At 40.7% G+C, this 14,887-nt stretch overlaps 1 protein-coding gene across 1 annotated transcript in view; it reads left to right on the top strand.

Annotated features, from left to right (window-relative positions):
* The window catches only part of abcc9 (ATP-binding cassette, sub-family C (CFTR/MRP), member 9), a 79,349-nt gene that overhangs the window by 25,046 nt on the left and 39,416 nt on the right, over positions 1–14,887 (top strand). The window contains exons 16-20 of the mRNA XM_085769858.1: positions 545–652; positions 6,146–6,218; positions 9,605–9,710; positions 11,545–11,580; positions 14,418–14,456. Of these exons, the coding sequence (XP_085625984.1) occupies positions 545–652; positions 6,146–6,218; positions 9,605–9,710; positions 11,545–11,580; positions 14,418–14,456 (362 nt within the window). The remainder of the gene's footprint in view (positions 1–544; positions 653–6,145; positions 6,219–9,604; positions 9,711–11,544; positions 11,581–14,417; positions 14,457–14,887) is intronic.

Below are 14,887 nucleotides of genomic sequence, written 5' to 3'. Positions count from 1 at the left end.
CTGTTTCCTTTTCCTTCTGCAAACCACACAGTTATATATCTAAAGTTGCATCACTGAGTGGCTGTGCGGCGGCGGCGGCGGCTCCTCTGGAGACACCGACCTTTTCTCCAGCATTAACGTGCGTCAGTGCTCCAGAAAAGCAGCGACTGTTGTTGTTGTTACACGTTCTCCTTCAGGCTTCAGATGAGACAAACCGTGTGACCTCGACTTGATTCCTGATGTCGGTGCAAATATCTTTTAATGTAAAAGGACTGAGGACTTGAACTTGTGCAGTGCAGTGCAGTGTGTGTTTATAAATGTGTGTGTAGTGTGTTGATAATAATGAGAGCAGGACAATGTGGAAGCAGAGGGATTAAATCCTTCGGGGGGCAACATCCTCGAGGTTTATGTTTCACTTCGTCTCCTCCCCAGGGGCCTAAAGCGGATGCAGGACAAGTCTCCAGTTTATTAGTTAAAACTAACTTCAAATCTCTCCTCTCCTCCCCTCCTTCTCTCCCTCCTCACTCCCCCTCTTCACTCCCATCCTTTTGATTTCCCCCTCAAGACCAAAGCCATCAACAGGAAGAAGCCCGTGCGCTACCAGATGGACAACTACGAGCAGCCGACCAGGCGACAGATGAGACCCACGGAGACGGAGGATGTGGCTGTAAAGGTCAGGGTCAAAGGTCGCACAATGACGAACGACTGGAGAGAGAGAAAGAGGGGATAGGGGATGGAGGAGTGGGGGGGTGAGGGGTAGGAGGGGATGTCTCAAAGACACCAAAGACAGTTCAGAAGAAGGTTTGGACTCAGTGTTCAGATTAAATGAACTTTATAGGAGAAAGGCTGTTTCTTTATTCTGATTTTTTTTAAATATAGGAGGAGCTGAACATCAGAGATGATCAGATGTTTAAAGGGATAGTTCAACATTTGTGCAAATTGGCCCATTGCCATAATCCCTATAGTCATAGCAGTAGGTTCGTTACCTTTAATTGTCGGTGCAAGCTATTTTTAGAACGGCGGAGCAGAGCCGTGAGCTGCTCAGAGCTACGCTACGGAGGCTCATTATGGGATTTCTTGGTTTCCCTCATCAAACTCATCAAATACACAATCCAACAACTCCACAACGCTCTGGTGGACAAGTTGTGACCTGCACATTCACCACGCTATGAGATAATAACACAACGTTACCAGACATAGGGCCGGATTTACTAAAGGTTTGCGTGTATTAAAACGTGTGCAAACGTGATTGCACGCGCAAACACATTTGTGGAACCTGATCTACTAACCGGACGCACCGAGGATTGCGTCCCTCACACGGGCAGAATAGCACGTGCGATCCATTTAGCGTGTTTGCCTTGATGAATATGTAAATATGGGCGTTTCAGCCAGAACGTGCTAAATACTGGGAGGAGTAGATGCAAATAGATTTATTTAGCGCGTGCAATGTGATTTACCAAACCAGGAAGAGATTGCGGTGGCTGTTTTTGCGTCTTTATTCACCACGTCTGAAAACCATGTACTAACTGATACAACTTTGCCAAAACTTATGCGTTTATTGATTTGATACCTGTCAGAGCCCCGTGATCTTACATCTCTGCATTTCCTCACGTCTGGGTCATTCTCTAACAGTTTTTCAGCCGTGTTAAAAGTCTTTTACGCGCCGTTACGCACGGGGCACGTCTGTCCTGCAGTGCGCTCCTCTCCTCTCCTCTCCTCTCCTCTCCTCTCACCTGGCTGCTCAGCTCCGACTCTCGGTCCCGGTCCCGGACTGGGACACGTCACCACTGCCTTCACCCGCCTTCAATCCCTCTGGTCAGTGGTCAGAGTGTTTAGATCCATGTGTCCCACCTGAGCTCTCTATTAATCCACTCGATCATGGGCGGCATACACACACACGTTATAGGTGTGTGATTGTCGCTGCAGCTGCTGCCTGTTCGTCACTATATGACGAGTTGGGCCCTGTAGCGATTTGTGTTTATTTATCTAAACAGAGCGCGAGAGAGATGAACACACATGCTGTCATTATGCATCGGATCAAATGTCATTCTGTCCCTTCGTCCGTCCAGCTCTCTGTCCACACTCTCTATGGCGGAAACGATTACACGCGCAAAACCCTCATTTACATATTGCGGTTTGCACATGTTTTCATTTAGCGGGTTACTCTTAGTAGATCACCTGTTTTGCGTGCACTAACCAAACTCGCAATATTATAGCGGGCGCAAACAATATAGCGTCCGCTATCTGAGATCTTAGTAAATCCGGCCCAGAGTTGTTTTAGAGGGAAATTCATGCAAAACCGCTGATGCGCGTTGCCTTCAGGGACAGTTTTTCATCAAGCAGTCTCTGTATTTACCTCTAAAACAACTCTGTCTGGTAACGATATTGTGATTATTTGTGTCAATATAAACATGGCTAGTGTGTGGAAACAAGTTCAGGTGTAGACATGATGGAGATGGACGAGCGTCAATGAACAGAAATAGATTATTATAACAGAAGAGATGTTATACTAGGAAAAAATATAACAGAAAACAAAATGAGAGTATAAAAATAATTCACTTATCAATTTTAAACCCAATATTCATCCTGATTCATACAAGTGGAGCGTCTGTGGTTCAGGAAACAGATGAACACTGGAGTAGACTCCTTATTTAGACCTGCTGGCTGCTGGTCCACGGGTCAGAAGGTCGCTGGTTTGATCCCCATGTTTGATATAGGACCTGATAAGAGACATTAACGTCCATTTGGCATCCCCATTTATATGTGATATGACTGACAGCTGTTTATTGTGCTGTTGTTGAGAGTAAAAACAAACTGAGTGCTTGAAAAGAAATTAAAACAGCATTTATTATTAATGGTGTTAACGACCAGGACTCTGACAGGTAGATGAGTTTATCTCTTTAATGTCAGTGATAAAAAACAAAAGAAGACCGATAATCAGATGTTTCTTTATATTTATTATTGTCATTAACACTCACACACACATGAAGACACGTAGGAGGAGCTGCTTCCTGCGATCATTATTATAATTGTTCACTCGTCTCTGTCAACAGCTGTTTCATATCTTCACTGTTTGTTCTGTGCATCTGCATGTGACGTGTGTTTACGTGTGTGTGTGTGTGTGTGTGTGTGTGTGTGTGTGTGTGTGTGTGTGGACTCAGGAAGTGTAGGATTCACACGAGAATCCATTGCCCCTGAAACGTCTCTGTGAATTGGTCCCAACATTTTCTCAGCCCCTCTGTGAGGAGAGGCCGCTCGTCTTCCTGTCTCTTCCCTGTGGAGTGACGCTGCCGGGCGAGCGAGCTAGCGAGCGGCCGGGTGACTGTTAATTAACTAGAGAGAGAGAGAGAGAGAGAGAGAGAGAGAGACACAGGGGAATACACTGAGACTCCTCCACAGTAAACACAGTTTTTGTAGGAACTCATCAAAGCCAGTTTTTGTGATACGGCTTCATTCATCCCAAAGGTGCTGCAGGTCAGAGTGGAGGTCAGGGGTCATGGTCATGTCGTGTTCAGGTTGGTCAAGTTCGTTTGGGACCCAAAAATAAACTGGGACAGAACATCATTGTCTGAAATCCGTCTGCTGAGACATGAAGGTTGAAACTCAACCAGGGAACAAACCTCGGAGCAGAAGTCTGTGGACAGTATGACCACATTTATTCTCAGCAACCATAAGAAAAAAGTTTTTTCTTATGGTTTATTCTCAGGGAGTACTTCTTTTCATATCATATATATGTTTCACATCCCAAATATTTGATTTTACAGCAACATGTCGTTCATTTCTTCTTTTGTCTTTTTGTTTTTTTTCTACCTTAAAGAGACTCCGAGGAGTTTTCTTCTGGTTCTAAAAGAGTCTCATATTAATGTGGATGAATCTATGTTACCCACTTTTTGATAAATATATCGTTTTGTCTTTATAGTTATTTTGTTATTATTATTTAGTGGTCGACTCGCCCAGCATTTCCTAGTTTCAGTTTCCCGGACGCTGCCCGGCAGGTCATGGGAATAACGCCGCCGGATCACTAGTTGGCATCGTTTATGGTCGGAACTACGACGGTATCTGATCGTCTTCCAACCTCCGACTTTCGTTCTTGATCAATGAAAACATTCTTGGCAAATGCTTTCACTTTCGTCCGTCTTGCGCCGGTCCAAGAATTTCACCGTGTGCGCAGAGGCTCATGGGGAATGTAGTGTTAAAACACTTCGCTTTCCGAAACTCCTCGTAGTCCCTTTAAGTTTCTACGTAGTTTTTTTCCACAGATTTGTGAGTTTTTATTTCTTGTTAATTTGCCATTTTTTCATGCAAAATTATGTTTTTTTTTCTCACAATTTTGTGACTTTATAATGTCAGAGTATCCAAGATTTTGGTCGAAAATTTGCAACTTTGAACTTGAACATTTTAGGGGGTTTTTTTGCATGAAAATTCAATTTTTAAACAACAACAGCCGTAATATACCATCACAGCGTAGTGACTGTGTGAAATTTTATGATGATGACATGTAAAACAGTGATCATTGGTTTGTATGTTGTGTAGTTTTTCCTGTGAGACTGTGTTTGATGTGCAGAGCTGTCAGTGGGGAGTCAGTCAGTCAGTAACTATGGAGACAGAAAGATGGAGAGATGGGAAAGACGTGACACGGAGGTCAGAACGGAGGATGTTGTGATTCACGTTTTGCCGTCGTCGTCTTGAATTGATCTTTAATCCTGTAACTTCCTCTGGCTTCAATCATCTCTCTCTGACCTCACACTTCCTCCGTTTGTCTTGTTTCTCTCTCTATCTCCCCTTCTTTCTTTTTGATCATATCTATTCTTTCTTTTCCCTTTTTCTACTTCGTCCACTCTTGGAAAAGTTTGATTATCATGTTTGTCTTCACATCAGTGTGATTCTTTAATGAAGGGGTTCAGTTACTAGATAAAATAACAGATAACGAAAACCATCTAATCGATACTTTAATGTTAAAATCAGCTGTTTGCTCTCGATCAGCTTTAGCGTCGCCTCATCAAACAGATAAATAACGTTTTTAAAGTGAGCTCCTCTCAGATATTTGCTGTTCCTGACTCTGGACGTCTTCTGGGATCGGTGTCGTGGGGAGAAGGGAACAGGGGGTTGTCAGATAAAATAAACATCAAATAAACAAATAAATGCAACAGATGGGAGGAATGTAAACAGAGGCCGAGCAGGAAGCAGGGACACGGATCACTCACACAAACTCTGTTTCATGTTTGGCTGCTTTTTGGGACTTTAAATACAGAAAATAAAAATAAAAATATATATACAGTATATATTTATATTAAGATCTGAAATGTGCATGTTTAAGCTGCTGCTGCAATTCAGGGCTCTTATTTTGAAAATATCTAGTAAAGAAACAGACCACAGCAACTCTTATTTGCACAAAAATTGAGGCTAAAACGTTTTATTTTTCACCATTTTTACTGAGATTTTTATGATAAATAATTGAGTATGAATATATAAGAAAGTATGAATAGCCAAAATATACATGTTCTTGTTTTTCGAGGAGATGAAAATGCTAATTATTACAAAAAAACAGATTCATTCTCACATATGTGCCAATATATTTATGCATAAAATTAAGGCTAAAGGACGAAAACAAACATAAAAATGGAATAAATATAAGAGGGAATGATTTCTAATGCATCATTATCACAAATTATTAATGTTTCCAATAAACCAGTTGAATCTCAGGCTATATAATATATTTATTGTCTGTTTACTGATTGATTCCTTCCTTTTGTTGACTTATTCTAGGTTAAAAGTAGAAATTCTGCTATAAGTAAACTTCAGATCCTCAACATTTTAAAAACGTTTTTGCACTTTTGTGACTTTGAACCTTTAACCACATTTCTCTTTAACGTCATTGTTTTGAACCTTGACACATTTAGGATGCAGCAGAGTGAAGTGATCTCAGTGTGAGTCTCTGCAGTGTTTACTGTCAGAGTTTCTCCGGGTCAGGACAGAAAACGGGTCATGTGCTTTTATTTTTTTCCTTTTTTTTCTTACAATGGAAAGAAAACAGCACGTAGTCGGTCACATGTTGCACAACGACAACTCACTGAGGGACAGAGAATAAATGAATCCACTGCTTCATGTTTTATTCTGTTCATTGTAAATTATGTTTAACTTTCTGTCTTTGTGTTTTTTCTTTCAGGTGAGCAATGGATTCTTCACCTGGGGGAGAAACCTGTCCACGCTGTCCGACATCAACATCCGCATCCCGACAGGTGAGACCGTAAGCCGTCAGGACTTCCTGTAACTTTGTGATGTCACAACTAAGCAGTCGCCACCATTAAGCCCCGCCCCCTCACCAACACTTTGCAGTATTTCTCCGGGTGTTTTATTCTGAAATCTGCTCTATTTTTTGATTGGATCACTCAGAAAACAGTCAGCCAATCAGAAGAGAGGAGGCTCAGAGCTTCCTCCTCTCTTCTGATTGGCTGAAACCCACCTGTTGTTACTAGACGCCAGAGAGGAGATGGAAAACGACACTGAGATGGTTTTTAGATGTTTCCTCATGGATCAACACTTCAAAATAAAACGCAGAGGAAGTGTAAAATTTGGACCTTTTAAAATTAAATTTAAAGGGACAACGAGGAGTTTTGGAAAAGTGAAGTGTTTTCACACTACATTTATGAGCCTCCGCACCGTGAAATTCTTTGACCGGCGCAAGACAGACTCATGTTTTCATTCATCAATAATTAAAGTCAGAGGTTCGAAGACGATCACATACCGTCGTAGTTCCGACCATAAACGGCGATTCGGCGGCGTTATTCTCATGACTCGCCACGAAACCGAAAGTAAAGAAACGCTGGTCGGCTCAACCAGCATTTCCACCACCACTAATAATAACAAAATAACGATAGAGACAAAACGATATATTTATCGAAAATGGGCCCATTAACAAGTGTGGGTAGCAGAGATTCATCCACATTAACGTGAGACTTTTTTTATAACCAAATAGAAACTCCTCGTTGTCCCTTTAAACAACTTTAAAAAAAAAAAAAAAGTGTTTGAGGTTAATGATGTCACGTTAAAAAATTAATCATCAGAATAAAGTTATTATTTATACAATATCCGCAGGAAACTATTACAACATAGATGTGTAGTTGACGTTGTCTCCTCCTCAGTAGCTGTGTTTACATGCGCAAAATTTCTTAATCAGATTAAAAATTTGAGGGATCGGAAAATCCGAATCCACTGTTTACATGGGCGCAAAATCAAATAATCCGATCATGACGTGCGTACACATGCACCAAGCTTTATTCAGAATAACAGCATTTTGACATGCACAGAGCTGTCTTTTCCCCTAAAACAACAGCAGAAGAAGAGTTGTAGTACTTCCTGTACTACTGTAAACAAACCAATAAATGCGGAAGTGGCTCAATTTATCCCATTCAGTAGGACTCAAAATGGACCTGCGCCAGATTTTAAGAGCTGTTGCTGTACTCCTATATCGTTATTAAGCAGACTCAGCAACGTGTTCCTGCCATTGATAAATCTCACCGGACCCATGAAAAGTGCGGATGTGAACACGCCATATCCTGCCCTCTATACACCCAAACACAACCATGTGGTCAATGCAAAACAGCACGTGCATATTAATTAGCCATGTGCGCTCTGGAAATTTGGGGAGTTACGTCAGTGGAAGACGGTGAAGACAGCGGACAGAGAGCGGGGAAAGAAGCGGGATTACTCTGAAAGCGAGATACGCGGCGATATCGGGTCGGTAGGCTACTACTCGCTCTCTTTTTTCTCTCCTCTCATCAGCTCCAAACTCACTCGTCCACCTCGTTACCTCAGGTGACAGAATAACAAGTCTCAGTAGATCCGTGTGCGCTGCTGCCAGGGTGTTTTTAAACTTAGCGGGTTTGATTCCTGTCGGACGTCACACTAGAGTGTGTAAAAGCAAAAATTAATAGGCTAAATAAATAAGAACCGAGTAGAACCGTGTACAGCCGTGTCGCGCTAGTGGGGAATAAGTGTTTACATGGACGTCATTCGGAATAACGATCGGTATAAACCACCCCCTCTCGATCCGAACAGAATTTCTTTCGGATCGAGCCGAATCCGATCAGAATCTTCCAGTTGATGTGTTTACATGACACGTCTTTATTCGGATCAGCCCTTTATTCCGAATATTTGTGTCCATGTAAACGCACCTACTCTCTGGTCTGTCAGTGGGTGAAAGGTTGGCGAGTCACGTCGCCGTGGGAACGCTGTGATAAAATAATGTGAATGAAACGTGCAGACGTGCTGTCGCTGCACCATAACTCACACTGATGCTGCTGCAGGCGATGTCACTGAAATACCAAGTGTCAGGAGACCAGGTCACTGTCTCACACACACACACACGCTTGTGTCATCCCCTGGGAAGTGACTTACTTGCTGTCCCAGTCGTACAACTACTGAGACAAACAGGATCGGTTGTTCTGCCAAGTGCTGGTGTAATGTCATATGTGTGTGTGTTTTGTGTGAGGATATTTTTGCTGTTTGTTTTCTTTACTTTTGTTTAGGTTGAAACAGGCAGCACTGATGGTTGAATTTAAGTGTTTATTAAAGGGATAGTTTCCTTTAAGCTGTTTAATGCAGTTAAAATGGATTTTGGCAAATTGGTCCATTGCCATAACCCCTATAGTCATAGCAGTAGGTTCGTTACCTTTAATTGTCGGTGCAAGCTATTTTTAGAACGGCGGAGCAGAGCCGTGAGCTGCTCAGAGCTACGCTACGGAGGCTAATGGGATTTCTTGGTTTCCCTCATCAAACTCATCAAATACACAATCCAACAACTCCACAACGCTCTGATGGACAAGTTGTGAGCTGCACATTCACCACGCTATGAGATAATAACACAACGTTACCAGACAGAGTTGTTTTAGAGGGAAATTCATGCAAAACCACTGATGTGCGTTGCCTTCAGGGACAGTTTTTCATCAAGCAGTCTCTGTATTTCCCTCTAAAACAACTCTGTGTGGTAACGTTGTGTTATTATCTCATAGCGTGGTGAATGTGCAGGTCACAACTTGTCCACCAGAGCGTTGTGGAGTTGTTGGATTGTGTATTTGATGAGTTTGATGAGGGAAACCAAGAAATCCCATGAGCCTCCGTAGCGTAGCTCTGAGCAGCTCACGGCTCTGCTCCGCCGTTCTAAAAATAGCTTGCACCGACAATTAAAGGTAACGAACCTACTGCTAAGACTATAGGGATTATGGCAATGGGCCAATTTGCCAAAATGTTGAACTATCCCTGTAATGAATGAAGTAATTTGATGAATAGAATCTCAAATTGTCGGTTCATTAGGAACTCTTGTCTCAATATGATGTTATCTAACAACAACAGTGCTGCAGTAAATTCTCCTTCATGATGAGTTTGACCTCAACTCGACGCCGGAAACATGAAGTTCAGGGTGAAGTTCATGGGTTGTATTGTTGTAAAGGAGTGAATCGGTCTCCTCTGACCTCTGACCTCTGACCTCTGACCAGTGTTTAGGTCTCACAATTCTCACGATTCCCCCGTCCTGTGATTTTGAGTTTTACGTTACTTCTTTATCAGTTCTCAAAAGAATGTATTCATGTATTACTGTGATAAATGACAACTTGGTTTCTATGCGCAGGTCAGCTGACGATGATCGTGGGCCAGGTGGGTTGTGGGAAATCCTCGCTGCTGTTGGCCATGCTGGGCGAGATGCAGACCATCGATGGGAGAGTCTACTGGAGCAAGTAAGACACTTACTTAACAATATCGCTGTATAGATCATGTCACAGGTTTTAATCCTGTGGGGGAAAGGAAAAGAAAAGGCTGATTTTCACACCAGGAAGTAATTATGAATTTTATCTCACAAGATCTTAAAGCAACACAACATTTCCAGTTTTAATTAAAGATGTAAAAGTCTATTTTTATTTAGTTTTTTATATTTAAAAGGATCAAAGTTCAACACTTGGTTCTCTATTTACCAGTTACCTCAAAGATTTACTGTATCTTTTATGTATTATTTATATATTAATATAAAGGAAACGGTACATCTTTCAAATAACTGGTGGATAAGGAACAAAGTTTTGAAACAACTGAGATTTCTACAGTATCTGGTCTGAGATCAGAATAAAGGATGAATACGTAGCATCAAGTGTTCAGTTCAATTTCAGATGATTTAATCAGATTAAAAGATTTTGTTGTTCAATCAATTAACTTCCTCTTGAAAAAAGGTTTAAAAAATTAATAAGAGAAAACCCCATTTTAATGGAATTAAAATGCTCCATGTGTTCAATAGCAAACACATAAGAGATATTGAATCACACCAAAGAGGCTTTTATTATGAAATTACCACCGTTATCGTTATTCTCATCATTATCTCACTATGTGTTTTTCTGTTTCTATCGTAACAGACAAATTCATGTGATGTGAAATTATCTTGTCTCATAAAACAAAATAATAAAGAAATGACAGTTTGTTATAGTTACTGAATCAAAACTCTGATAAAACACAGTGACTCACACTAATAAGGGCTTTTATTTTGACACGACGAGTGAGCTATTATCAGTTTTGATCACATTTTATTGCATTTACAGGGATTTACTTATTAGGATATTGACTTGTACTGCAGGAATAACCAGTTGTTATTGTCTTTAGAAGCTCCTTCACCATTTTATCACCTATTTTAGTAATTTTAGAGTTAAATACGTGATGGTCAAACAATGAAACTTCTAAAACGACGTCTGCAGCCGCTCATGACGATAGAAAATGTTGGTTACCTGAACAACCTTGGTTTTCTGAGTGAAGTCTTCCTAATACCTTGACAACATCCTGCTTTTTCAGGGAGTATGAGGGGCATGCAACACTGTAAAACGACCAAATGTACTATACACACTGTCTGCTTGGGAATACCGTGGAAATAGGACATTATCTGTGTCAGAAAACAGTGTAGCTGCACGATTTTAGGTGAATTCTTGGATTTATCAAGGAAAAAATATAGTTTTTTCAAACATGGACACTGGAGAGATTTGTCAGATTTAATTCTATTATTGGCTGCTACATCCTAATTTTATATTTTGTCACCCATAGTGTTAAAGGGATACGCCAACATTTTTTTTTTTTATGTGTCTTGCCTCACTCCTGAGTCACTCCCGGCTAACACTACCTATACACTTCCAGCGTTTGAGCTAAGCTAATTAGCAGTGCGCCAGCTCTGCCCGTATCTCCCTTGTTACTGCACGCACAGTTGAAAGGATGCTGTCTATCTGCTGGTCATGAACTCGGGAGTGAGGCAAGACATGAAAAAAAAAATGTTGGCGTATCCCTTTAAGCAGCTCGTTAGCAGAGGATTGAATTTAAGATCTGAGTGTGTGGAAACCGACTCTTGACTGGAGAATCTGAAGCCACTAGAGCTGCACACTAACCTCTGCTGTGTGTGTCTGTGTGTATCTGTGTGTGTGTGTGTGTGCACATCTGCACCATCTGTTAATGTGACTGCACTTACACACATGGTTGTGAATGTGTGACTGTGTGTGTGTGTGTTTGCTCTCTTTACCTCCTGCTCTCTCTCTCTCGCCACATCAGCCTTCCTGATTGTGAGATGATCCACGAGGACATCAGGTACTTTTGTCTCTTCTAAAACATCTTCTTCTTTTTCTTCTTCATCCACACAGACTAAACATTCACATTCAGGTTTGAACAGACTCGTTTATACGGAGTTTAATTACTTGAAGCTGCCAACAAGTGAAGAGCAGAAATAAACCCAGAGACGGGCGAATGAATGAGTCACTAAAACAACCTGTGGTTTTCTGCCACTACCGACCAACTCAATACGTCAGCAGTCAGAGATAAATCCAGATGTTCACACAAGTTTTAATGAATCAACGTAACAGTCACTGCAGCCGGGAAGTGATGACAACATAAACACCTGGAGTCATAACGGTTTGAAGTAATAAACGTCATTTAAAGTTACAAAAACTTTTTTTCTAATTAGCAATTTTATTATATGACTGTGAGTTTATTCTATGGTTGTCTTTGTAAATTTAGTTCAGCGTCGACACTGTGAACAATTTCCACTTTTCCCTTGCAAGATTATTCACTTTTGAAGAGTTATTTAAAGGAAAATTAGAAAAAGAAATAAACCTTTAATATCGTTATTATACGTCAAATGAGCAGCTACGTCTTCAGGGCAGACTACAGTGACTCGGTATCGGAAAATGTTGAGACCACAGAGCTAGCTGGTTAGCATGCAAACTTCAGTAAGAGAAAAGAGGTGCAAAATGACATGGTTGGTTTCCACCTCTGGTGACAGATGTTGGCAAATTAAGGAATGAAGTGTCATAATGTAGCTCAAGATTGTTCAGTAAACAGTTTTTTATGCAAGTAAATATCTCTGTTAATCATCTTTTCAGTCAATCAAACCTGTGACTCCATGACAATCATCTATTCTAGACAGTTCTGACTTCTGCAAGTTTCTTTGTTTTTGTCTTTCTCATTTCACTTCATTATCTTTCTGACTGTTTATCTGAACTCAACTTGAACCAAATTTTATCCATTTTGAACCCAAAAACCCAAATTTACACTACAATTCTCTAAATCAGTGATAATTTAAATAGCTAATTTGAAGTTTATAGACACTGATAGTGTTTTTGTGAATGAATCTTAAAGGACAATTCCGGGCGAGTTCAACTCAGGGGTGTATTTTCATATCATTTTAGGTCTAAAAGAATGAATCTGAAGATTTTCAGTTTAATCGCTCCTGTTTTGCGGTAGTTGCGTATGTCCGCGCATCGCCACGGCAGCAATGAATGGGAGTGGATGTAAGTTCCGCTGTTTAGGCTGTTTCCAGCCCTCAAAGCCGCAATTTTTTTCCACAGACAGCGTCAGATGGAGACTCAAACATGCACCGAGAAGTTTATTTACTTCAAGCAAGCCGACATGTTTGTAAAACTAGATCTAATTCAAAGTCTCCCGGAGTCTCGCGCGAGACCCAGTTGCCGTGCTCGGTGTGTTCAGGAGCAGTGGGAAAAGCTACCGTTTGTGTCATAAACACAGGAATATCAACTCTTTACTTACTTCAAGAAAAAAAAACTTCTCGGCGCATCTTTGAGTAGCCATCTGACGCTGTCTGTGGAAAAAAATTTACACTTCAAGCAAGTAAAGAGTTGATATTCCTGTGTTTATGACACAAGCGGTAGCTCCGACTGCGCCTGAATACACCAACACTGCAACTTCGGGCTCGCGCGAGACTCCGGGAGACTTTGAATTAGATCGACTTTTACAAACATGTCGGCTTGCTTGAAGTAAATAAACTTCTCGGTGCATGTTTGAGTCTCCATCTGATGCTGTCTGTGGAAAAAAAATGCGGCTTTGAGGGCTGGAAACAGCCTAAACAGCGGAACTTACATCCACTCCCATTCATTGCTGCCGTGGCGATGCACGGACAGACGCAGCTACCGCAAAACAGGAGCGATTAAACTGAAAATCTTCAGATTCATTCTTTTAGACCTAAAAAACTGTAGGATACGATAAATGTTTTCTCTTCGGCTCAGAGCAGAGCAGAGTGACTGACAGACCCGTGTTTCAGTCCAAACACTCTATGTAAGTGATTACTGTCGGAAGATATAACTATTTAAGACTTATATTAACACAAATATATCACTTACTTCTGCTTTAAGTTATTTCTTTTTATTTAGATTCTTATAATAAATAACTATAAATAAATATAAAAAGTATAAATAGGCAAAATATACATGTTCCTGCTTTCCTGCTTAGATATGGACATAAAAATGATAGTAATAAAAGAATAGATTCCTTCACACATACTGTATATCTAAGTCATGTATGTGCATCTGTAATGAATTTAAGGCTAAAGGAAGAAAATAAACATAAAAATGAAATAAATAATTCCATAAATACAAGAGGGAATGATTTCTAATGCATAATTTTTCAGTAATTATTCATGTTTCCAATGAACCAGTTGACCAGTTGGTACATATAAACCTTTAACACACACTCACAGGACTCGACACATCATTGTGGATGAAGCCACTAAACCTAATTATCACAGACAGACAATGACCGCATCTTCTTCTTCCTCTTCTCTGGGTGGGAAGGTTAATGTGATTAACATCTGGCAGCTAACATCATGTCAACATCACGTCTTCATCGTCTGGATTTTTTTATTTTTTTTTACTTTTCCTTCTGTCTTTCTGTCTTTCCGTCTTGTCTTCTGTTTCCTGTCTCCATGTTTGCTGTGTCTCCTCCGTCAGAAACCCAGTTTGTTGTTTGTTTGCTCGAGCTTCTTTCTTTCTCTTGGACCTTCTTGTCTTTTATTTAAAGAATGTAACACACACACACAAACTGCTCTCACACACACACACACACACACACACACACACACACACACACACACACACACACACATGTTGTCTAACACACTGACGTGATTTTGACAGTTGGTCAGGGACAGAGGAGACAGACGAAGACATCAGGAGGTATTCACTCTTCTCCCCGTCTCCTACTTCCTGCTTCACATCTGACGTGACCTTTTGACCCCTCATCCGCCATTCTTCCTCCTCTTCCTCCTCCTCCTCCTCCTCCTCCTCCTCCTCCTCCTCCTCATCATCATCATCATCATCATCTTTTTTTAACTCCCATTCTTCCCTCAGAAGACAGTACTGTTTTAAACTGCACTCAGAAGGATTTCTCAGGCTGCGTTGCTCCTGAACACACACACATAAACTACATTTTTAGTCTACAATAATGGTTTTTATCATGTTTTTAGTTCATATAGTCTTTTTTTGCCTTGTTAAGATTGATTTTGAATTCATAAATGTAATATTAAGCCTTATAATATACTTTACAGAACAAAGAAGTAGGAAAGTAATATATATTTCAAAATAAGAGCGGCGTAAAAATGAAAAAT

This window comes from Trachurus japonicus, chromosome 23 (assembly GCF_045865225.1).
Source record: "Trachurus japonicus isolate A0001 chromosome 23, Traja_1.0".
In the NCBI taxonomy this organism is placed as follows: domain Eukaryota; kingdom Metazoa; phylum Chordata; class Actinopteri; order Carangiformes; family Carangidae; genus Trachurus; species Trachurus japonicus.
The sequence above is the reverse complement of the archived record's forward strand: the minus strand, read 5'-3'. Positions and strand labels throughout refer to the sequence as shown.